The sequence below is a fragment of the Haliotis asinina genome, chromosome 8 (assembly GCF_037392515.1).
Source record: "Haliotis asinina isolate JCU_RB_2024 chromosome 8, JCU_Hal_asi_v2, whole genome shotgun sequence".
Classification (NCBI taxonomy): Eukaryota; Metazoa; Mollusca; class Gastropoda; order Lepetellida; family Haliotidae; genus Haliotis; species Haliotis asinina.
In genome coordinates, this window is record NC_090287.1 from 47,195,899 (window position 1) to 47,219,757 (window position 23,859).

Genomic DNA, 23,859 nt, shown 5'->3' on the forward strand with positions numbered 1-23,859 from the left:
GATATCTGGATTGCTTTGAGTTCAGCAGTAAAGATAAAATTGTTATCAGGGATCTTGGAAGATAAGTCCAATGGCACTCAAACCCTTGCCACCAATCTTGGATCCATCCATAAAAATCAAATGTTGAGTGTCATATTTAACTCATAACTATACAAATATTCCTTTGTGTAGTTAAGTCAGATTTTTTAAACATCAGGCCTGACTATTTGCCTGGCATAGATAGTAGCTGCACCATAGAGACAAGCATCATTACAGCTCTCCATAAGAAAAAATTGTGTTACTAATGTCTCCGACAAGTTAACGTCATTAACATATACATATGTACAGTGTTTGAAGCTCAATCATGGTAAAAATGAATAAGCGTAAATAGATTTGTGTCACACTGGCAGTAACTTGATTTTTGCACCAAATTACTTCCTTAGCAACCAGTGGTGTCAACAATCATGTAACAATGTGACTGACTTTGGGAGGGACCAGCTACTTCAATTCCATGGATTCAATGGTGTAAGTCATTTGAAAATTGACCTGTCACCAAAATGTGCATGCAACAATAATAATGGTACAAACTGCCTCTCCCAACTATTATTCTGTTGAATGTCAGAAGTCTATGTTGCCAAATGAAGAATATCAAGGCTTATGTAAAGTGTATGTGTGGACTCCAAGAAGCCTGTCACCCTGTGACATGGTTGAATGAGACTATGGACAACACAAGTGCATTTGGATCGCCTATTTGTCTGGATAGAGATGCAGCAAAGAACAAGAAAAGAGTTAGAGGAGGTGAGTGCAATTGTGTAAATAAACCGCAATCAGCATGTGGTTGGAAATCTATCTGCAACAAGGACACGGCACTTTTGTGCATTTCACTCAGGCCCTATTATTTTTGTAGAGAATTTTGTGACCATTGTACATATTCTACTGGGTGCTAATGTGAAACAACCTGCTGACACTATTTACACCTATATGGACAAACTTAATAGTTTTTCACCACAGGCACCAATATTCATACACAGAGATTTCAATGCATGTAACTTAAAACATGTTCTGCCATCATATCATCAGTATGTGAAGTGTCTGACAAGGTCTAGATATACTTCTGACTTTTGCCATGGTAATGTGAAAGATGCCTACAAATCTTTTCCAAAGGCTTTGATGGGCACTTCTGATCACAATACTGTGTATTTAGTTCCTTTGTATTGTCAAAAATTAAAGACAGAGAAGCTAGAATATGTAAGGCCATGGACAATGGATTGTTTAGAGCAATCAACTGTATCAAATCAAACAATCAAATGTATTTAATTACTTCCGAATAACAAACCTAAACTAAAGAGATCAAATCAGTTTTAAATGAAAAGTCAAGGTTAAAGAAATTGCTTGCTTAACATGGAAATGTAAAGAAGAATGCAAAACAAAGATCATAGACAATTTTCCGTAAATAATTTAGGTAATGCATGGTGTGGCATTGGATCAAATAGTGGACCTTGACAGTTGGAATCCAGTGATGACTTATCTTTTTCAAATGAGTTAAACTCCTTCTGCTCCCCATTTGATTCTGGGAATGTTTCATATGAAGGAAACTTGCATTGGAATCTCTTCCACCTTGTGAAATGTTAATTATATTGACAAATGATGCGATTAATTCACTCACTACAGTTAATCCATATAAATGTTGTGGGCCTGATATTTTGCTTAGGATTATCCTTAAGGAATGTACAGTGCCACTGGCTGTTATTTTTGGAAAGCTATTTCAGATATCAATTAATTCTCACAGTGTTCCTATTCTCTGGAAAACCTTTAAAATTATGCCACTGTTAAAAAAGAAAACTCCCTCAGTTAATAAAGACTTCAGACCAGTGGTCCTAACATGTATTGCATGAAATGTTTGGGACATATTGTTAAGATCTTATTGTTATTTGTGCTTTATATCAACGCAACTGCGTCTGGTGCGTGAAAACATGAAAGTTGATGTGTACGGCCAGCTTTGATCTATATACCAAATACTTGTGCCTGTTAAAACAGATGTCTTGCCTTTGTTCGAGATCATCATCCCAAGCTCATTCCGGTGATTTTACCACTCTACTCCGTGGGAACTATATGCATTCTCTAAATAACACCTGTCACTAGACCTTTCATGTTGGTGCTCATTAACGGTGTTATGCAATTGGCGTATTCACGAAATCTCATAAACATGTCAATAAATAATTGGTTGTCATGTCAGTACGTGTGGATTGGAGCAAATACTCAAATGAATTAATAAAAATCATTGTGTAACAAGATTTATATAATCATTTACAAGAAGTATGTTAGAGAATATTTAAATGGTGCGTGCCAGTCTATCATTTGTTTGTTTATGTTCGACGTACATATATTTTTAATTTATCATTCATACATAAAACATAACTTACATAACAGTACACTCTGCTTTGCATTTGGTAACTGCGTAAATATAAGAAATTCTTAAAGTGCTACACAATCATACATCATCAGTGTCAACAGTGATAGTTCACTTCATACACAACTGACTCAATAAAATGGGAAAAAACTTTTCCATACTCTGTCCTGGTCTTCCTTTCTGCTTGAAGATGTTTTTTGTCTTAAGTCTATGGTTACTTCGGTAAGCACACCCACAATTTTACCATCAAGACACCAAAAATAATTATCTTACCAATAACATTCTCATAAATGCCCTATATTGATACAATTAGTTTGTGTGTGTGGAGTGCACTTTACAAAGGTAAATAAACCAAAGTTCTAATACAAGATTATCATATGACAAACCACGAGGTTAATTCTTCAATCATATTTAGTATCAAATCTAAAAGAAGCAGTGACGAAGAGGTAGGCAGATCTTAAAGGTCACATGCAACGTAAAACACAACTTTGCAGATTCTGGTACCTGTCGGTATGCACTTACCGAAACAACTCATAAAAAATGCCAATTCAACCTGTAAAGTTGAAAAACACGCGATGAAAAAAAAGCTCGCGAAATCGGAGTTCAAACGTTTCACTAAATTCCCCCCAGCGCTGGGGGAAAACTGGTTTCAACAACTGTGCTACGCTGCGTCCATAACGCATGCGCCGTGAATAGGTTCGCGGAGCTTGAAACAGTATGCATGCCCAGCGTCTGGGGTCGTAAGCAGTAGTCTAATCTTGGTTGTGTACACAAACAAGTAAATAATCTACTCGTTACGTAAAAAAACTTGTTGATTGTGGTAAGCAGTCTCTGTCACAGAGAAAGCTCAGTGTCTGGCTTATTCACACCTATATGTCTGCCTGTCTGCTAAAGACAACATGCAGTACACAGCTTCAATCACTGACCACGTGCACGTGCAGTTTGACACCTATCAGACTATACGACATAAAGAAAATAAGTTGATTTATGACTCCTGCACCCGAGTCCCGTGTCTGCCGCATTATGTAATTAGGCTCGTGTGATACACATGACATGTTTTATGTCTGTGGGTTGCAAACAAACTACATTCACTTTTTTCGGATGACTGGATCTGACGGAAACTGGTGCAAACTCTTGTCAGTTTCAAGTCCTGCTTTGTACTTGGACGAATGGCAGATTCCAGCCACACAGTAGTTTACCATCTCTACTGACATGATTTTTGATTGGATCGAGCGCAAATGCAGAGAACATGTATTTACAAAACCCAACATCTCTATATACACTCTTTATGGATAACAAATTCTTCTAGCGTATATGGTTTTGTTTGACAATGGTATATGAATCCATACAGAAACGACGCATCAAGTACAATAAGAGAAGTTGTTATCCATAAAGAATCTTACTTTCTTGTGACTCGTTATACTTCTAAAATGCCTATCAAACAGATCGTCTTTCTGTACACACAATGAACCCTCAGCATATCACCAAATGAAACAGCCAATCGGACGCCGTCGTTACACTTGCGTGCACATCCACCCGCTATGACTGGGTTTCGGGGGCTTCGTTTCGTGGGGAGTAAGCCCAAGTACAAAATATTGCACTTTTGAATCGCGATTGTTCGCTTATAATTTTGTTTATTTGTTTCTTTAAAAGCAGCAATGTATATTATATGTCATGAATAAGTGATAAATGTGTTTGAATTATGTTTCATTTTTTGGTTGCATGTGACCTTTAAGATGGACAGATTATTAAGATCAGATAATTCACTATTTCCGTATAAGATTGTATTCACGCTTTACCCATGTTTGTAATTCAAATTTATAGACATATGTGACAACACATGTTGCATTTCAAGTGTGTATTGTATGTTGTATGGTACCGGTGTCGATATAAACTGTAAAGCTGTTCACAATCCCATTTCATTTTTTATCAATAAAAAACAAACACATTTACAATAATTAAGCGCAAAAAATGAGATGTGTAAATCATTCCCTCTGCTGGTGAAGGCCGTGTGGGATTAGTTAAACGACCAAACCCAGTTGACCATGCCTTATAATCCTCTTACTCTTGAAATAAACAACTTCAGTCCAAAGAGGATACCACTAGTGGGATTATTTGGCTGATTTGAGTTAGTGTTTTGATAACGCTTAGTCTTGATGAACAATAGTCTATTTCAACAACATGGTCAATTGGTAAAATTCATATTAAAGTGACATACCTTTATTTACATGTTTCACAAACCATTGTGTACACGTGCACTGTCTATGGTATTTCTTGGTTGGAGAAGTTACAGAGAGGAAGAGTAACTCAAAGTAATTTGATGACCTTTTGAGATCTAAATAAATAAATGAACACCCGATGGGAAAATGCAGTTGATCATTGCACACCAACATACGGACATTTTCGCTATCGTGAATTTGAGACTTTACATCTACAAAGCCGTTCAGAATGTCTGTCAGCGATATTTCTTCAGAAGGCACATTCAGCTCAGGTGAGTATATTGCAGATGACGCAAGTATATTATTTGTAAAATCAGTAAGGCAATCCTGATGACGCCATGTGTTCCTTCAGCAGCATGGTTGTTGAGAAATCTTACACTCAAGACTACCAGATCATTTAGCAGGGAGCTCAATACACAGAGTCGTAGATTATCCCTGCATTTAGTAAGTGGTTAGTATACTGAATCACGATATGAGAACAACAGCCCGACTAATTGGCGGATCAAAGGTTTATTCCATGTCATAAATATCCTTCATGGGACTTAATCAGGTTATGGGGGTGGAATATATTCCCAGGTAACACCAGCTGTTTTTTGTGGTTAAGCTGAAGGATTACTTGTTGCATGTAATTTCAATTATAACGTATAATTAGTATAAGACTGATTTTGGATGTATTCTTACAGACGTAAACCTTGCGTTTTATGGTTTTAAGAAATAGGTTTCATCAAAAACAACAATCACGGAGCAATACAGACTAATCCCAGTATTCATGCATATACGTATTTTGGGTTCATACGTCATTACATGGATGGAATAGTGACTTTAATAGATATAAACCCATTTACTCACAAAACAAATCCTTTTCAAAATCGCTAAGGCATTTCAAAATCAAATTTAACACAAATATATAATAAATTGATTGTTTATTTCTTTGTAAATGTTTGTAACGTTTTCAGACAAGGTATTCTTATACGATGTTGTATTAGCAGTAATTCGACTTTATTTAAAACTTTAGTTGTAATACCTGCTAGTTATTTTGTAAGGTTTTTCAAAATGCTAATTGTATTTTTCCCATGAATCCATTTTCACAGACAACTGTGAGGCAGGCTCTCCGGAATGCTGAGTCTGTAAGAGGAATGACCCTAAATGCACAACAGATGCAAGAATATACTTAATATGATTTAAATACAGTAACTGCAAGAGTTTCAATGCATTAAACCATTCAACACGTAAAACTTCAGGTGTTTCTACAAGAACCTCGACATGAATTTATCTTCATGGTTCTGACAATAAATTTAGAATTGGACTTTTTCAGGACATCATGGGATTTTGCTAAGGCAGCTCTCCCTGTTATTCCGCACGCTGAGTTTCAAGGTGTTGCAGTGCTGCTTAATGCTCTGTGCAATATGCATCAGTGCGCAACAAAAAATGAGCGCAACCCACTGTCATACAAATAAGAATGCTCATTTCTTGAGCTCCAAACGTGACTTTTGTTGCACAGTAAAATTATGTAACAAAGTATGATGTTCATGGGCGATTTTGTTCAACCGTTTGAATCTTGTGCATGTGTTTGGTGACGACTTCCTGTTATAATTCTGTAATCACTATATGATATATGTCAGTTTTATTGAAACATATCGTTTCAGTCAGGGTATTGTATTTTGTTTGTTGCAGTGGCTATGACAAGATGTTTGCAGACAAAAAAGGAAACCGTCTCAAGAAAGAAAAAACAAACACAATGATGTCATGAGAAAATATTCCAGAAAAACTACAGTAAGTAAACACGAAAGCCAATTTAACTAGCTTTCGGGAATCAAGAATTAGATGAAACTGTTTGAAGAGGATGCACTACGTAATTTGGCTTACCATCAATTAACAAGGAAGAAGACTTGTTAATTGATGAATCTTAACTGAGATGATTTCAATTAACAAGGCATTAGGTCTTGTTAATTAATGAACCTTATACTGACATGACTTGCTCATCAATGCACAAGGGATTAGGCCTTGTTAGGTGTTGAGGCTTTGCTGGGAGATACAGTAACAATCACCCCATCGTATTAATCCGTATTAAACCTGTGTTCTAATGCACTAAATATACAAGTATCAATAATACTTGCTATGAGATTATGAGAATAACCATTGATTCTATTTTCACATTGGTTTACCATTCACTTTATGCAAGTATAATCATATTGACTGTTTTCTTCAGAAATCGAATGGAATGGATGCGACAGGCAGACCTCCCCAGCCATAAGGAAGCAAAATATGAACAAGTAGTAAAGAATGCACAACTACAATGCTACCCCATTTTTTATTGTATATTTGATAATAATGTGTAACATATTTTCCGTAAATTTGTAAATGGAATGTTTTTGTATGGAATTTAATCTTCCTCTTTCTTGTTGTAATCTGATATTTCCTTCCCGAAGGTAAATAAACATGTAGTGTAAGCTTGACACTGTCCATTTGTTTGGGGATAATTTAATTCGCATGAAAGACGAGAGTATTATAAAAGTGAAATTCCGCATTATAGAATACCATTTCCATCAACAGTGCAGTATTGACCATGGAGCACTATCAAGCGAAAATCAACTTTATTTCAATGTTATGATATGCTAAATTCCTTGTTCACGCGTCACAAACCAAATTCAGCACATTACAACTTTCACCACCTAAACAACCCACTCCTCGGCGCATTATCGCGATGATGACACTGCAAGATGTCAAACCAGCCTACAACTCAGCAGAAACAATTTCAATTTTTTTCCACTAAAGATGCAGCAGAGTACTAACTATAGCGAGGGAAATGGAAGCAGTATGACTCGCCACATCTCAAATATGGTTCCTATGCTGTGAAAAAAATGACAATGCACAAAGCCGAACAAGGGCCATTCTGTGTTTTTTTACAGGATTGGATTGTTGCTGGGCTGACCACAGAAAGGAAGAATGAACAGAAACAACAAAAATCAAATATGATTGTGAAATATTTCAAAAGGTGACTTATCCCATCTGTATCACTGGTACTATTGGTAAAGGTTGGATCGACCACATGATTCATAGCAACATATACTGTCATGTGTTATGTTGTCATAACACAATCTCTATCATTTAGCATATTATCAGAGGTGACAAGGTGATATTGTTTATGGTTATTGTTATTCATTGTTCCCAAACGCAAAACAAGTGGGATACTGAGTCGGAATTGTTTTCTAAACAGCTTGTGCATAGTGAAAGAAACACCCATGCATCTTCACTCCACCGAACACTGTAGTAAGAGCATCAACATCCTACCCCTAACAGAGTGACCCCTGTCCACTGAACAGTGGTCTCTCCCACTCTTATTTCACGCCCCAATTACCCCATTAATTATGTCGAGGGGTTAAACTGTTATTAGCCTTTGGGATTAATTAGGTGTGAATTTGAGGCCTTGCGGACCGTTTTACCATCACCCACCAGTTATCTCCCCTTGTGGATCTTTCCAAATTGTGTCTTGTAAACATCATCTTTCCAAAAATTTTAATGTCTTGCAAACATCATTACAAAAGATTTACAAGCTTGTAAACGTGAACGTTTTTCGCAGTGATGCTGCATGAGAACTAACTACAGGGTGTATTGCGGTAATATAATACATCTAGGATAATAATACTCAGTCATTACGGTGAGCTTGGAACACTGGAAATAACATGCCAACAAATCAGCAAATTCATCATACAATTTCACTGTGTGCTCATAAAAATATTCATTGTATATCTGGACTTATTTTGTTTAATGTTTTCATTGTTTTGATTAAATTTTACCAATGCTTACTGGTCACATGAATTTGTCAGGTAAATACTAAATCTATGTCAAAACTCACCTTAAGAGCCAGGGTATTGTGAGCAATGGATCTGCCTGTCCTCTTGTCGCTGCTGTAGGCCTCCATTTCAGTGATCCAGTCCTCACACTGCTTTAGCACCTCATGTCTCTTTAGCCAAAAATGGCGTTGGATCACCTGCAATCAAAGGTTAATGAACATTTCTCAAGGTTAAGGAGGTACCATCTGGGATTCTCCTCCTTTTTAAATGTGACACTGGGACCATTCATAAATTTTGGCATGTGTGTACGTGTGTGTGTGCGTGTGTGTGAGTGTGTGGGGGTGGGGGTAGAAGTTTTCTATTTACATTGTACATGCTTCTCATCACCCCACAGCCATAATATTAAGAATTGTTCCTAAAAACTGCTTTAATTCCAACTTGGCTTAAATACCAGCTTACCAGCAACAACAGATTTATCAATGTTGTCCTAGGAGCTTTGTAACTATATGTAATAATTCAAACTGTTTTTAAGAAACCATTGTCGGCATTTTATTGACTGATGCACCCGCCTATCAAATTAATCACATCAAATAAACAATCTTTAATTATGAGTTTATTCTTGTGTATCACAGTCACATGACGTTACAGATTGTATGAGGTAACTAGTCTTAGTTATGGTAAAATTCATCCATATCACCAACTGTATCCAGTTAATTATAATATGTAATTATAATATATCATGATAAATTGCCATTCTCACATCTCTGAAACATGGTGGAGAGTTCCGGAGCATCTCAAGCATTGCCCATTTGACTGTGGCCTGTCTGATGTTGGCATCATACTCTCTTGAACTCGCTGTACCTGATGGTGTTCCTCGAGATCTTTCATATCCAGGTTCATTGAAATATGGCTCATTGACAAGAATCAATGACTGGATGGACACAAGGACCTGAAAACATACAGTAAAACTATTAGCCTTGAAGCTGTTGGCGATGACACGTAATTGTTACATATCTGCTTATATTTAATTGGTGCTGAATGCTGCATGTATTCCTAGGATATCTGGATTGCTTTGAGTTCAGCAGTAAAGATAAAATTGTTATCAGGGATCTTGGAAGATAAGTCCAATGGCACTCAAACCCTTGCCACCAATCTTGGATCCATCCATAAAAATCAAATGTTGAGTGTCATATTTAACTCATAACTATACAAATATTCCTTTGTGTAGTTAAGTCAGATATTTTAAACATCAGGCCTGACTATTTGCCTGGCATAGATAGTAGCTGCACCATAGAGACAAGCATCATTACAGCTCTCCATAAGAAAAAATTGTGTTACTAATGTCTCCGACAAGTTAACGTCATTAACATATACATATGTACAGTGTTTGAAGCTCAATCATGGTAAAAATGAATAAGCGTAAATAGATTTGTGTCACACTGGCAGTAACTTGATTTTTGCACCAAATTACTTCCTTAGCAACCAGTGGTGTCAACAATCATGTAACAATGTGACTGACTTTGGGAGGGACCAGCTACTTCAATTCCATGGATTCAATGGTGTAAGTCATTTGAAAATTGACCTGTCACCAAAATGTGCATGCAACAATAATAATGGTACAAACTGCCTCTCCCAACTATTATTCTGTTGAATGTCAGAAGTCTATGTTGCCAAATGAAGAATATCAAGGCTTATGTAAAGTGTATGTGTGGACTCCAAGAAGCCTGTCACCCTGTGACATGGTTGAATGAGACTATGGACAACACAAGTATATTTGGATCGCCTATTTGTCTGGATAGAGATGCAGCAAAGAACAAGAAAAGAGTTAGAGGAGGTGAGTGCAATTGTGTAAATAAACCGCAATCAGCATGTGGTTTGGAAATCTATCTGCAACAAGGACACGGCACTTTTGTGCATTTCACTCAGGCCCTATTATTTTTGTAGAGAATTTTGTGACCATTGTACATATTCTACTGGGTGCTAATGTGAAACAACCTGCTGACACTATTTACACCTATATGGACAAACTTAATAGTTTTTCACCACAGGCACCAATATTCATACACAGAGATTTCAATGCATGTAACTTAAAACATGTTCTGCCATCATATCATCAGTATGTGAAGTGTCTGACAAGGTCTAGATATACTTCTGACTTTTGCCATGGTAATGTGAAAGATGCCTACAAATCTTTTCCAAAGGCTTTGATGGGCACTTCTGATCACAATACTGTGTATTTAGTTCCTTTGTATTGTCAAAAATTAAAGACAGAGAAGCTAGAATATGTAAGGCCATGGACAATGGATTGTTTAGAGCAATCAACTGTATCAAATCAAACAATCAAATGTATTTAATTACTTCCGAATAACAAACCTAAACTAAAGAGATCAAATCAGTTTTAAATGAAAAGTCAAGGTTAAAGAAATTGCTTGCTTAACATGGAAATGTAAAGAAGAATGCAAAACAAAGATCATAGACAATTTTCCGTAAATAATTTAGGTAATGCATGGTGTGGCATTGGATCAAATAGTGGACCTTGACAGTTGGAATCCAGTGATGACTTATCTTTTTCAAATGAGTTAAACTCCTTCTGCTCCCCATTTGATTCTGGGAATGTTTCATATGAAGGAAACTTGCATTGGAATCTCTTCCAACTTGTGAAATGTTAATTATATTGACAAATGATGCGATTAATTCACTCACTACAGTTAATCCATATAAATGTTGTGGGCCTGATATTTTGCTTAGGATTATCCTTAAGGAATGTACAGTGCCACTGGCTGTTATTTTTGGAAAGCTATTTCAGATATCAATTAATTCTCACAGTGTTCCTATTCTCTGGAAAACCTTTAAAATTATGCCACTGTTAAAAAAGAAAACTCCCTCAGTTAATAAAGACTTCAGACCAGTGGTCCTAACCTGTATTGCATGAAATGTTTGGGACATATTGTTAAGATCTTATTGTTAAACGATTATTAAAAGATTAAAGATTACTAAAAGATCATTGAAATATTGACAATGTTCACTGTCTGTTACGAGGGAGAGTGCAGAGAAAGCGGCAGCCAAATGTAGTAACATGTAGTAGCATGTGTACAGGTGCAAACAAATTTATTGATTCATTAAACTGTCCATCCCTTCTTTATTCACTGTTTACAAGGTAACACACTCTCTGCAAGTGAAAGATTTCCCTCAAGCTGATGACAGTTGTTGAGCCAGTACTGAGGGACCAAACTGATGGAGTCCCCCAAAATGTGTGACTGATACATCGCATAGTGTTATGAGAGTGTATTTTCTGTGATTTGAGTTGTTGCTGATTATTTTAGTGTTAGTTATTATGGGTGACATTTCCTACAGAGAATTATTTAAGCAGCATGCCTCTAAGGCAATACTGTGGAGTTATCTGCCCTTGGCCTTCTATTTGTTGACTTCTGGGAGACTGTTCTAGAGCATTCCTTGTTAGTGGCGATGGTCGTATGTGCTCGAACTTTCAGGAAATGACTGAATGTATATATAAATGCTAGTTGCCGTGTTGTCAACGGACACCGACGCACACATTTTCTTGAGTAGCATCATCAATCTCCATCAACACTTGATCTGCATAACTGCTGCCTGACCTCTCGCTGTGTTGCATTCTGCGTAACTGTTTCTCACTCTCGCACTTTGGTGTGTTTGCTATATATTTTGTGACCCAATGCCTTAGATTTTGTCTCATTTTATATTGTATTTGAAATCGGTATTGTGAAAGTGACTTATGACTTTGTATAACTTGCTCTCTTTGCTTAATAACACAATATTTGAATGTTTTAGACTTGTCTTTGTTCTGTTTTGCTGGCTCACAGGGGATTTCTTACACCTTTTGTCACACAAAATTTACAACAGGTAAGTGGAGACTGTCAGTAATTTAGAGACACATTCACCCATGAATGGGAGTCAGTGAACAGTGACTGAAGATCAATAGTCAACGCCAAAGCCCTTAGAGGGTTTGACACAGCTGGAGGGGGAAAGATCATAGAACATGTTGACATGTAGGATGGTAGATCGCATTCAGAAGACAAGTGGTATATGGGAGACTTCAGCTGTAGAGAGGGAGATGAATAGGCGCTTATGCAACCTATGATGGTCTTGCAACACAGCAGTATAAATCTTCAGTTCTCTGACGAGAAAGGGCTTTTATGTCATCCGGCCCAAGCATAGTAGGCGGTTGGGTAAACAGTCGATCCTGTTGTCCTGGCAGTTGCTTCTTTGCAGAGAAGTCCCATCCGAGACACCAAGAATTTATTGAGAAATTATGTTGAAAATTATAAGGTGGCATCAATGATCCTTATCTAGTTAATGGACCAGAAACTACTTCCTTCATTTTATTCAATCTTCAGGTAGTTGATCCTAAACACAAGTAACCCCATGCGTGCAAAAGATCGAGTCATGCAGTGTTAACAAGTTTAGGCAATTGAATCGTTGCACTGCCAGAGAGAATCAAGAGGAGATGATCGTTAAAGTGAAGCTAGTCCGTTTCATGATACGGTTGTCTGATGGAAAAGGAATTTTCAAACTGATCATATGCCCCTGACTGATGTGATGTGGACGCCATTTTAACGATACTTGTGAGGTCAGTGAAGAGGTGGAGGTTGGTTTTGAGGATAATTAGAACTTTTTTATACCTCCTCGTAAATATGATAGAAAGGTCCCAAGCTGGAACTTCGTCAGCCAACTTGTAAGACTGCAAAAGGGACTGGAGATCTTCTTGCCTGTTGCTATCACTCTGCTAGATACAACTTCAGTGTGGTATCTACCCTGTTTAGACTGGGTGCTGATATGATAGTCTATCTGGCCGTTACAGTAAGAGCAAGTCCCAGTCATGCTGGCTGTTTCCAACAGAATGGAAGCTTCATCCTCATGTCTTCATCTTCATGCCCTGGCATATGAAGCAAAGGTACTTGCGATAACTGGGGAATATCAGGATGTGTAGGTAAGCATCCTGTAGGTCCAAACTGATCATAAAGTCCCCTGGTTTAATGGAGAGCGATGAGGATCACCCTGAAGTGAGGGGGCAGTTGAAGGTGAGTAAGTTAGTTTCATATTGAAGATACTGAGACAAGAAAAATCGGCAAACAGAAGTTGGTGTCTGGCGAGATTCTACTGCCACCTGCGCTGACAGGTAACTTGGCCACACTGGATTAAAGGTAAAAGGCGGCTATCTTAGGATGCTTGGTAGCCGCAGTTGAGTGTAGATACAACGCAGTGTGTGTCAGGTGGACGGATTGCTGATAAAATAAACTGGATCCCGATCTACACTGTTGCTGAAGTCAAGTAGCTGAATCAATAGAGTTCAAATGTGAACCAGAATTTTAATACCAGATCGTCATGCTTGTAGATTTGTCTACTATCCAAACTAACATGTGTGTCATAACTATGAGCTAGACACAGACAGGACCTCCGAACACATGAGAAAAATAGTAGAAGTTCATCAAACATTGACAGGTGAGATCTGAGAACCCAGACCTCTCAAGCATATCTGGCAGCTGTACTTGCTTCCAAGCCGTTGCCATATCTCACACCAACAAGTCAATTTCCCTGTAAAAGTGTTGTGTATCTGGGGAATGAATTCAAAAGATATGTGGGTTTGGCTGTGTCGCCTTAGTAACCTGTGATGAAAAGGGTTGACAAAGATGACCAAGATTGCTGAAACAGACGGGTCCACCAAACCTGATGTCAAGTTCGTACGTGAAGATGCAGCGGTCGAGATTAAGAGTTTTGTTGAACGTAGATGGTTCGCTGAAAGTGTAGGGTTTGATACATAAGCCAAGTTTATCAAACATACTTGAAGATATAAGGCTGGAAATTAATTAAGCAACATCCTGTTTTTCCACATCGAGCAACTTCAATTCCACATCTATTCTGGGAAGCATGTCCATAAGTATAATCTACAAATTCATTATGTCGGTGAATAGTAACTGTTGATGTGGTGAATAGCCTATAACAAGGTGACGTTATGTTGTTTGTTATATAATGGTGATAGTGATTTGAAGTTGCAGCATTTTATACCAAAACATTTCGAATTTAACGGTCATTGTCCACGCTGAAATATCAGCGCAGTTTACACATTCTGTTCATTAAACAGAAGAACAATCAATCTATCAAGTTCGAATAGCCATCTGTACTATCTGGTGTTACCTCCCGGTGCATGGATGACTGCTTCAAGGCGTCTCCTCATTTCCTGGATCAATTTCTTGATAGGATTATGAGGAATCCTGGCCCATTCCTCAAACATTAGCAAGTTCCTGCACATTCTGGACTGGGAGGTCTCTTTGTCACACGCGGCAGCCCAAATGTCCCACAAATGCTCAAAAGGATTGAGATCTGGATTCTTAGCTGACCATGGAATGGTCTCAACACCATTCCGTTGCAGGAACTCGGTTACAGCACGTGCCCTATGAGGCCTGGCGTTGTCATCCATAAAGATGGGCCTTGACATGAGAGGATGGTTGTCAAAGTGGGCTACTAATGCTCTCTGAAGGACGTCTTGTTGATACCGAGGCCCAGTAAGGGTACCACAAACGGTGATGAGGTCCAGCTTACAATGTAAGGAAATGTATCCCCACACAATGACTGAATCCCTGCAAAAGGAACTGTCTCCTGGATGTAACATGGAACCATAGCTGTGCCAATTTTTCTCATGCATGTCCTACCATCCGCCATATGCAATAAGAACTTACTCTCATCGGAAAAATGGACCCTCTGCCATGATGCCAGATTCTATCTTTTACATTCATTACACCATGCAAGACATGCTGCTTTATGAGCTGGAGACAGCTGGATGCGCTTAACTGGTCTTCTGGCCCTGTATCCAGCTGCTTTAGAGCGATTCCTGTCAGTTCTATCAGAGAGGATTCTGCTTGGTTACCATTGTTGTAACAAGGCGCTGGGATCTAATGTCGCAACACAAATCTCAATAGTGCTCTGTCCTCTCTTGCTGTCATCTTACGGGGTCTCCCTGGCCTTGGACGATCTTTAACATCAGCAATGGTCCTGTGTTTATTGCGGAGTCATGAAATTGATTAATGATGGCATCCACTTTGTCAAAGGGACATACCTGCATTCCTCATGCCAATTATCTGCAGTACAACGTGCTATGACACTGCTTGAATGGTAATATCAAACCAAAATGGACAGATGAGAGTGTAAAATGTGGTCAGTATGAGACTTGATTTCAATGACGTGATAGGCTGCATGTTTCATGTGATCTGTGTGTTGTTGCAAGTGCATTAATTTTCATGCTTAAATCTCGAGCAGTACACTGAGCTATGTCAATTTCATATATCACTAAGGCGTATTGTCATCTTTCTAATTTTTCTGATTTGCAGGTTTTAGAATTTGGTGTTGCTTCATTAATTCTGAACTCATGCTGTTGTTTATTCAATATCACAATTACATTGAGCCTTAACTATAAACATACTTAGTTGCAATACCACTGGACTGTCAATAGTTGGCTAACAGACTTGGATGGGGTGATAAGACATGAATACAGGTGATTCTACATAATGTGTCTCAAATTTTGCTCAAATAAAAGTTTGGCACCGGGAACCCACACTCTTACATTCGGCCAACTTTCGTCATTTAAACATCTACAGAGACAGCATCTCCAATGTAGGACATGTCAGTATCAAAGAAGAGAAAAATCTTCAATACAACTGGGAAAAATAGTTTATAATTCTGTCGGGTTTAAAGTATTACTGTGGATATAGGAAGGGAAGACAAGCACAGATTTTTAGAATAATGGTTACTATAATCTTTATTAGATATTATTCTCACTTAGCATACTTATGTTTTACATCCAAGACTGTAATTGCCAGAAGTCTTGTGGTGTGACTTGACCGCGACCATACTTAACTTTTACATCCAAGACTAACTGCCAGATGTCTGATGTGGGGGGGCAGCTTATGCATGAAACATACTATTTTGACACTGATTTTAGGGGTCAAGTTTGGGGGTCGGCTTATACACAGTACATCCAATATTTTCTTTCAACTGAAAAAGAACCTTCTTCCCCATGGTGGAATTAAAAGAATTTCACTTTGAATCCTAAACTTCAATTACAGCATGGCTGCACAGCAGCATAACAAGAAATGGAATGATCAGACAGGATGTCCAGGATTCACAGCAGATAGGCCTGTTTGGATGAATGGTACAAGAGAGGCCAAACACTTTGTTTCCACTAGCTGTTATGAGAGACAATTCATAATGTCAATCATGTATTTATGAAAGATCTGCACTGTACAACTTCTGTATCTAAAATAAAGTACTAAATAAATGAGTTGTTTATTTGTAATTGTAAGAGACCAGATGTTCCACCTTCTGGGATGGTGATATGCTGTGTAATCACCAGATGATTGAAGCTTTATCTGATGCTAGGCTGAAATTCTTGAACCTGGGAGGACTCAAATAAAGCTCCAACACAAGTCCCTATAGTAACACTCCTGAGAAAACTCTTGGGAAATCATAGGGACTTTTGCAGCAGCCATCCATTCTGGCCTTCTGTAGGATGAGCAGTTGTCTTTCAAGTATGAGCACAATGCAAAGAAAATCATTTAAAATTAATTTATTTGACATTTCAGCCTTATGTTTATTTACATGCTGTACAGACTTTACAATTTGTACAGGAAGGTCCTCCAATACATTGATCATATAACACTACACTGCATCAACACAATCCATGAATATAATAACTAAGGTGAAGTAGCCCAAACATTCCATACAGTTATGCATTAATGGTGCAATTTATCAAAAGTATTAGTGAATGGGAAGAAAAGCTCTTATGACTGGCTTACATATTTTTGCCCTGTACATATACACAGAACATGCATTAGCTTAAGGGTGACAATAATAAGACATGACATAAGAAAACTGATAATATCTTAGCATTTTCAGAAATAACCTCAAGACACAGGACTCATATACAAGTTGGTAGCATTTTCATCTTGTTTATTTGGTCTTGGACATAATTTGAACCTGTAGTATGTGATCACAGATAAGAACTCTGAATCTGCATCTTCTTGCAAAAACAGAAACATCCCCACTACCCCCATTTCCTCAAAGCTTCAAACTATTTCAATGTACCACCATGTTCTGCCAGATCATAACAACCACTTAAGATCTGCCAGTGAAGATACAACCATGTTTCACAGTAACCTCAAAGATGACACTGACCTTTGAGACATTTGACATTTATGCATGTAACCAGATTCTTTTGAGTAAGAAACGACTATTTTGCAACCTCAAACTTACTGCATATGTTAAAAAAGACAGCTCTTAACACTTTCCTAAAAATACTTAAAACCGCTTCCATCTTACAAACACCAAACCATGACAGCTGAGGTTGCAACGATGTATATTTAATATCAATGGCATAAACACTTATGCAAAGGAATTCCCCCAGTCTCTTTGAAAAATTATAGAATAATTTTCACGTTAACTATCTTTGAGTATCTGTCATAAACAAAGGCAGCCATTTTCCAACAAAAGCTATAAGCAGTCCAAGAGATGCTAATAACACATGTACATGTACGGCTCACTTATGGAAGGACTTTTACAAGCTCACATAGTCCTGCCTAATCTGATTCTGCCTACCACTATCCTAATGTTCCTGCATTATTATGGTTGACTTTTAGAGGTCTCTGTAAAGGGAATTACTTGGTGGTAGTAAAGTAACAACATCTAGTAAATACAGTATGTACACTCAGGGTCAGAAAATGTTGGAAACAAATGAACACAGTAGAAATAAAAGAAAAAAATGTCAAGCTGCCATTTACCTCCTTGTGTCACTTCAGCAAATGTGGTTTGATACTTTACATTTGTCTGAAGGATACAATAAATGTACAAAGTATATACTTAGATTAAATTCATTCAATCATTCACACACAACAGTAACAACTATGCACTCGACATATTTGTCACTTACTAAATGTACACACATCCTATTTACATTCTTGGTCATGTTTTAACAGTATGATAAATGTAACAACAAATCATATTATTCTGTCTAAAAAGCACATACTACCACACTAATTAGGATAACCCTGAGCTATAAAAGCAGAAACTGTTCTTTTTCTGTTAAACAGTTCCAAATGTTTCAGTACATTAACTGTCAAGTTACAGAATGGTTGTGAAAAGGTACATGTATGCCTTCATGTATTACAACCACAAAACCAGCAGTAGTTTCTGTAAGCAAGGTTTTTTTCCCTGATTTAGTCTTCAAATCTATACAGAGTCCTGCACATATCACAGCCATAAGACATAAGTTCCAGACCAGATATATACAGCTTTGACTTGACTTTTGGCACATTTTGAATGCAGGTGTTGCTAGCAGTCTGGTATCTCCTGACCAATGCCAAGTGGATCCAGCAGCATGGAAGCTGCTGCTGGTGCGGTGAAGGCAGAGCCAGCAGATGGGCCTGGGCTGAGGTGGTCTACTGCTGAACTCTGGTTACTAGATGCTGCTGCTGCTGCTGCCGCCGCCGCTGCCATGTCTGTGGAGTAATGCTTGCCCTGAGGGTCAATGCACTCTTCATCTTCAAATTCACTTGGAGGTTTCATTTTTGCCAACTCTTCTCGTAGCTGATTATAGTGTCTCTGTATAAATTAAGCAGTGCAATTTTCAGTCTTTGAAATCTCTCTCTCTCTCTCTCTCTCTCTCTCTCTCTCAAGAAAACAAGTTACACAAAACCAGAATGCTGTTTTCTCCATCATGATGCACTTTTATCTTCAGGGAGGTTGTAGCAATTACATAATGATTTCCTTACATATACATTACGACGTCAAAATAGGGACAAAGTTCTAGAGTGACAATGTCAGAGCTTACAATGGCTTAACAATAACATTGGTTTGAAGTAGCATCTATGAAGTAGTGTTCTTTTAAATTTCGTTTTAGTTTGTCAGCATTTTGAACTTGATAAAAACAGAAATACACATGTATTGTGAATTTAATATTGTTTTCTTTGGCACAGACATCTAGATGCTCTCTCAGTGGGACACATAGGGTTTCAGGACACTTTATTTGTTGTTTATGGACAAGAACCCCGGCTCTCAAATTTTCTGATCGACCAATATCCTGTTCATTACAGCCTGTGCATGTTATGACATATAATACACTTTTGGAAGAACAATCAAACACACAAGAGTATTTATCCTATCTCATGTAAAATTTGTTGTAGCATTATAACTTGGATGAGTGTATAACACCCAACATAGGATGCATAAACCCTGTGTTACCCTTCATCACAATGCTACAACTTTCAACAGTCTTTTATCCAGTGTTACCATCATAAACAACCATGAAAAACTTGGAAAAGGTCGTTGCTAAATAAAAGGTAAATTAGAGCCATGATGATTTACAATTTATATTTCCTGCTATGCTAGGCATGTATTTATAAGCAGAGATTACCATGTAATTTCCTTCATAAAGAGTGAGTGAATGAGTTTAGTTTTATGCCGCACTCACCAATATTCCAACCATATTGCAGTGGTATGAAAATAATCGAGTCTGGACCAGACAATCCAGTGATCAACACCATGAGCATCGATTTGCGCAACTCGGAACCGATGACATGTGTCCACCAAGTCAGCAAGTCTGACCACCCGATCCTGTTAGTAGCCTCTTACAACATGCAAAGTTGCCTTTTCTGGCAAGCATGAACTTCACAGGTTTGTCACAAAGAAAGCATGGGGCGGTATTCACAAAGCTTCTAAGAATTTTCTTAAGTGTTAAGAATTCTTAAATCCACCAAGAATTCTTAGTTTCCATTACAACGTTCTTGACTTGTAAGAAAACACTTACATAAGTCATTTTGTTCTTAGTTCACTTCTTAACTTTAAGAAACCTCATGAGGGCACCTAACTACAAAATTCATAGTTATCCAATATGGCGGTTCTTGGAACCACACTAGGAAGGATGTTAATTAATTAAGTTGTAAGAACTAAGAGTGTTTCTTAGTTTGGGTTAAGAGAGAAAGTAAGAATTTTTCTTAAACTTAAGAATTCTTAAGGAAATTTAAGTGAAAAACTAAGAAAATTCTCAGAAGCTTTATGAATACCGCCCCTGGACTACAAATAGGCTGTATCCACAGTTCCTATCTACCACTGGTTCACTCAAAAGACACTTAAGTTGGGAAGAATCTGGTATTTCACTAGAAAATATATTCCACCACTGTTTTATTATTTTTTTGCTTTTGATATTTTTGGTTTTTATATTACATACCGTTTACATTTAGAGGTCTGTATTATTTTAGTTGTGTCTGTTTATACATATATTTACAGGAAAATGTTATATGGCAGACATAATCACGAAGTGAAATAACAATCAGTTTTTTAAGTTCAGACATGAAAAGTAATTCTTAGATGAATATTTAGCTTTCATTCATGAAACCAATTTGCAAACTGACTTGAGACAATGACCAGTAAAGTCACGGTTTGATTTCTTGAGAAGTGGAATAATAACATGATGGATAAACTTCTCCATATTTCCCTGCCTACTCCCTGGTTGGGGATACAAATACTACAACCCCAAGTGTAGCATTTGGGTACAGATGAATGCTACTGTAAAATATTATTAGGCAGAGTTGTAATATGACCAATGAACATTGAGACTCCTGCAACCTTGCTATTTCTATCACAAATCAAGTGAAGTCAACACTTTATAAAAGTATGACATTTACCGTAAATGTATCCATTCTCTGTTACCAAAAGTTGTTTCAGGCAAACAAAGTACAGCTAAACAATGATGAACTAAATTGGATTGACATTACTAAAACCCATTAAAACCATAAGTCCAAATAACTATGAACACTATTTACAACCAGATAGTGTAATAACACGAACAATATATATATATATAATATATAATATAATATAATACATCTAGGATAATAATACTCAGTCATTACGGTGAGCTTGGAACACTGGAAATAACATGCCAGCAAATCAGCAAACTCCTCATGCAATTTCACTGTGTGCTCATAAAAATATTCATTGTATATCTGGACTTATTTTGTTTAATGTTTTCATTGTTTTGATTAAATTTTACCAATGCTTACTGGTCACATGAATTTGTCAGGTAAATACTAAATCTATGTCAAAACTCACCTTAAGAGCCAGGGTATTGTGAGCAATGGATCTGCCTGTCCTCTTGTCGCTGCTGTAGGCCTCCATTTCAGTGATCCAGTCCTCACACTGCTTTAGCACCTCATGTCTCTTTAGCCAAAAATGGCGTTGGATCACCTGCAATCAAAGGTTAATGAACATTTCTCAAGGTTAAGGAGGTACCATCTGGGATTCTCCTCCTTTTTAAATGTGACACTGGGACCATTCATAAATTTTGGCATGTGTGTACGTGTGTGTGTGTGTGCGTGTGTGTGTGTGTGTGTGAGTGTGTGGGGGTGGGGGTAGGAGTTTTCCATTTACATTGTACATGCTTCTCATCACCCCACAGCCATAAATTAAGAATGGTTCCTAAAACCACTTTAATTCCAACTTGGCTTAAATACCAGCTTACCAGCAACAACAGATTTATCAATGTTGTCCTAGGAGCTTTGTAATTATATGTAATAATTCAAACTGTTTTTAAGAAACCATTGTCAGCATTTTATTGACTGATGCACCTGCCTATCAAATTAATCACATCAAATAAACAATCTTTAATTATGAGTTTATTCTTGTGTATCACAGTCACATGACGTTACAGATTGTATGAGGTAACTAGTCTTAGTTATGGTAAAATTCATCCATATCACCAACTGTATCCAGTTAATTATAATATGTAATTATAATATATCATGATAAATTGCCATTCTCACATCTCTGAAACATGGTGGAGAGTTCCGGAGCATCTCAAGCATTGCCCATTTGACTGTGGCCTGTCTGATGTTGGCATCATACTCTCTTGAACTCGCTGTACCTGATGGTGTTCCTCGAGATCTTTCATATCCAGGTTCATTGAAATATGGCTCATTGACAAGAATCAATGACTGGATGGACACAAGGACCTGAAAACATACAGTAAAACTATTAGCCTTGAAGCTGTTGGCGATGACACGTAATTGTTACATATCTGCTTATATTTAATTGGTGCTGAATGCTGCATGTATTCCTAGGATATCTGGATTGCTTTGAGTTCAGCAGTAAAGATAAAATTGTTATCAGGGATCTTGGAAGATAAGTCCAATGGCACTCAAACCCTTGCCACCAATCTTGGATCCATCCATAAAAATCAAATGTTGAGTGTCATATTTAACTCATAACTATACAAATATTCCTTTGTGTAGTTAAGTCAGATTTTTTAAACATCAGGCCTGACTATTTGCCTGGCATAGATAGTAGCTGCACCATAGAGACAAGCATCATTACAGCTCTCCATAAGAAAAAATTGTGTTACTAATGTCTCCGACAAGTTAACGTCATTAACATATACATATGTACAGTGTTTGAAGCTCAATCATGGTAAAAATGAATAAGCGTAAATAGATTTGTGTCACACTGGCAGTAACCTGATTTTTGCACCAAATTACTTCCTTAGCAACCAGTGGTGTCAACAATCATGTAACAATGTGACTGGCTTTGGGAGGGACCAGCTACTTCAATTCCATGGATTCAATGGTGTAAGTCATTTGAAAATTGACCTGTCACCAAAATGTGCATGCAACAATAATAATGGTACAAACTGCCTCTCCCAACTATTATTCTGTTGAATGTCAGAAGTCTATGTTGCCAAATAAAGAATATCAAGGCTTATGTAAAGTGTATGTGTGGACTCCAAGAAGCCTGTCTCCCTGTGACATTGTTGAATGAGACTATGGACAACACAAGTGCATTTGGATCGCCTATTTGTCTGGATAGAGATGCAGCAAAGAACAAGAAAAGAGTTAGAGGAGGTGAGTGCAATTGTGTAAATAAACCGCAATCAGCATGTGGTTGGGAAATCTATCTGCAACAAGGACACGGCACTTTTGTGCATTTCACTCAGGCCCTATTATTTTTGTAGAGAATTTTGTGACCATTGTACATATTCTACTGGGTGCTAATGTGAAACAACCTGCTGACACTATTTACACCTATATGGACAAACTTAATAGTTTTTCACCACAGGCACCAATATTCATACACAGAGATTTCAATGCATGTAACTTAAAACATGTTCTGCCATCATATCATCAGTATGTGAAGTGTCTGACAAGGTCTAGATATACTTCTGACTTTTGCCATGGTAATGTGAAAGATGCCTACAAATCTTTTCCACAGGCTTTGATGGGCACTTCTGATCACAATACTGTGTATTTAGTTCCTTTGTATTGTCAAAAATTAAAGACAGAGAAGCTAGAATATGTAAGGCCATGGACAATGGATTGTTTAGAGCAGTTGAGAGGATGTTTTGATTGTACAAACTGGGATATGTTTGAACGGACTGGTGATA

General features: G+C 37.5%; 1 protein-coding gene across 1 annotated transcript; it reads right to left on the reverse strand.

Moving 5' to 3' along the window:
* Positions 1 to 18,057: 18,057 nt before the first annotated feature.
* LOC137294027 (baculoviral IAP repeat-containing protein 6-like) lies at positions 18,058 to 22,473 on the reverse strand. The gene is made up of 3 exons (XM_067824946.1): positions 22,247 to 22,473; positions 21,537 to 21,671; positions 18,058 to 19,028 (listed from the first exon to the last, which is right to left on the reverse strand). Exons 1-3 carry the CDS (start codon positions 22,286 to 22,288, stop codon positions 18,759 to 18,761), a joined length of 447 nt encoding a protein of 148 aa, XP_067681047.1. The 5' UTR covers positions 22,289 to 22,473; the 3' UTR covers positions 18,058 to 18,758.
* Positions 22,474 to 23,859: the final 1,386 nt, after the last annotated feature.

Coding starts and splice junctions, on each gene's coding strand:
- LOC137294027 (XM_067824946.1), bottom strand. CDS start 22,288: ATGCTTGAGATGCTCCGGAACTCTCCACCATGTTTCAGAGAT. Junction 21,672..22,246: donor CTCCACCATGTTTCAGAGAT/GTGAGAATGGCA, acceptor CTTTGATTGCAG/GTGATCCAACGCCATTTTTG. Junction 19,029..21,536: donor ACAATACCCTGGCTCTTAAG/GTGAGTTTTGAC, acceptor TAATTTATACAG/AGACACTATAATCAGCTACG.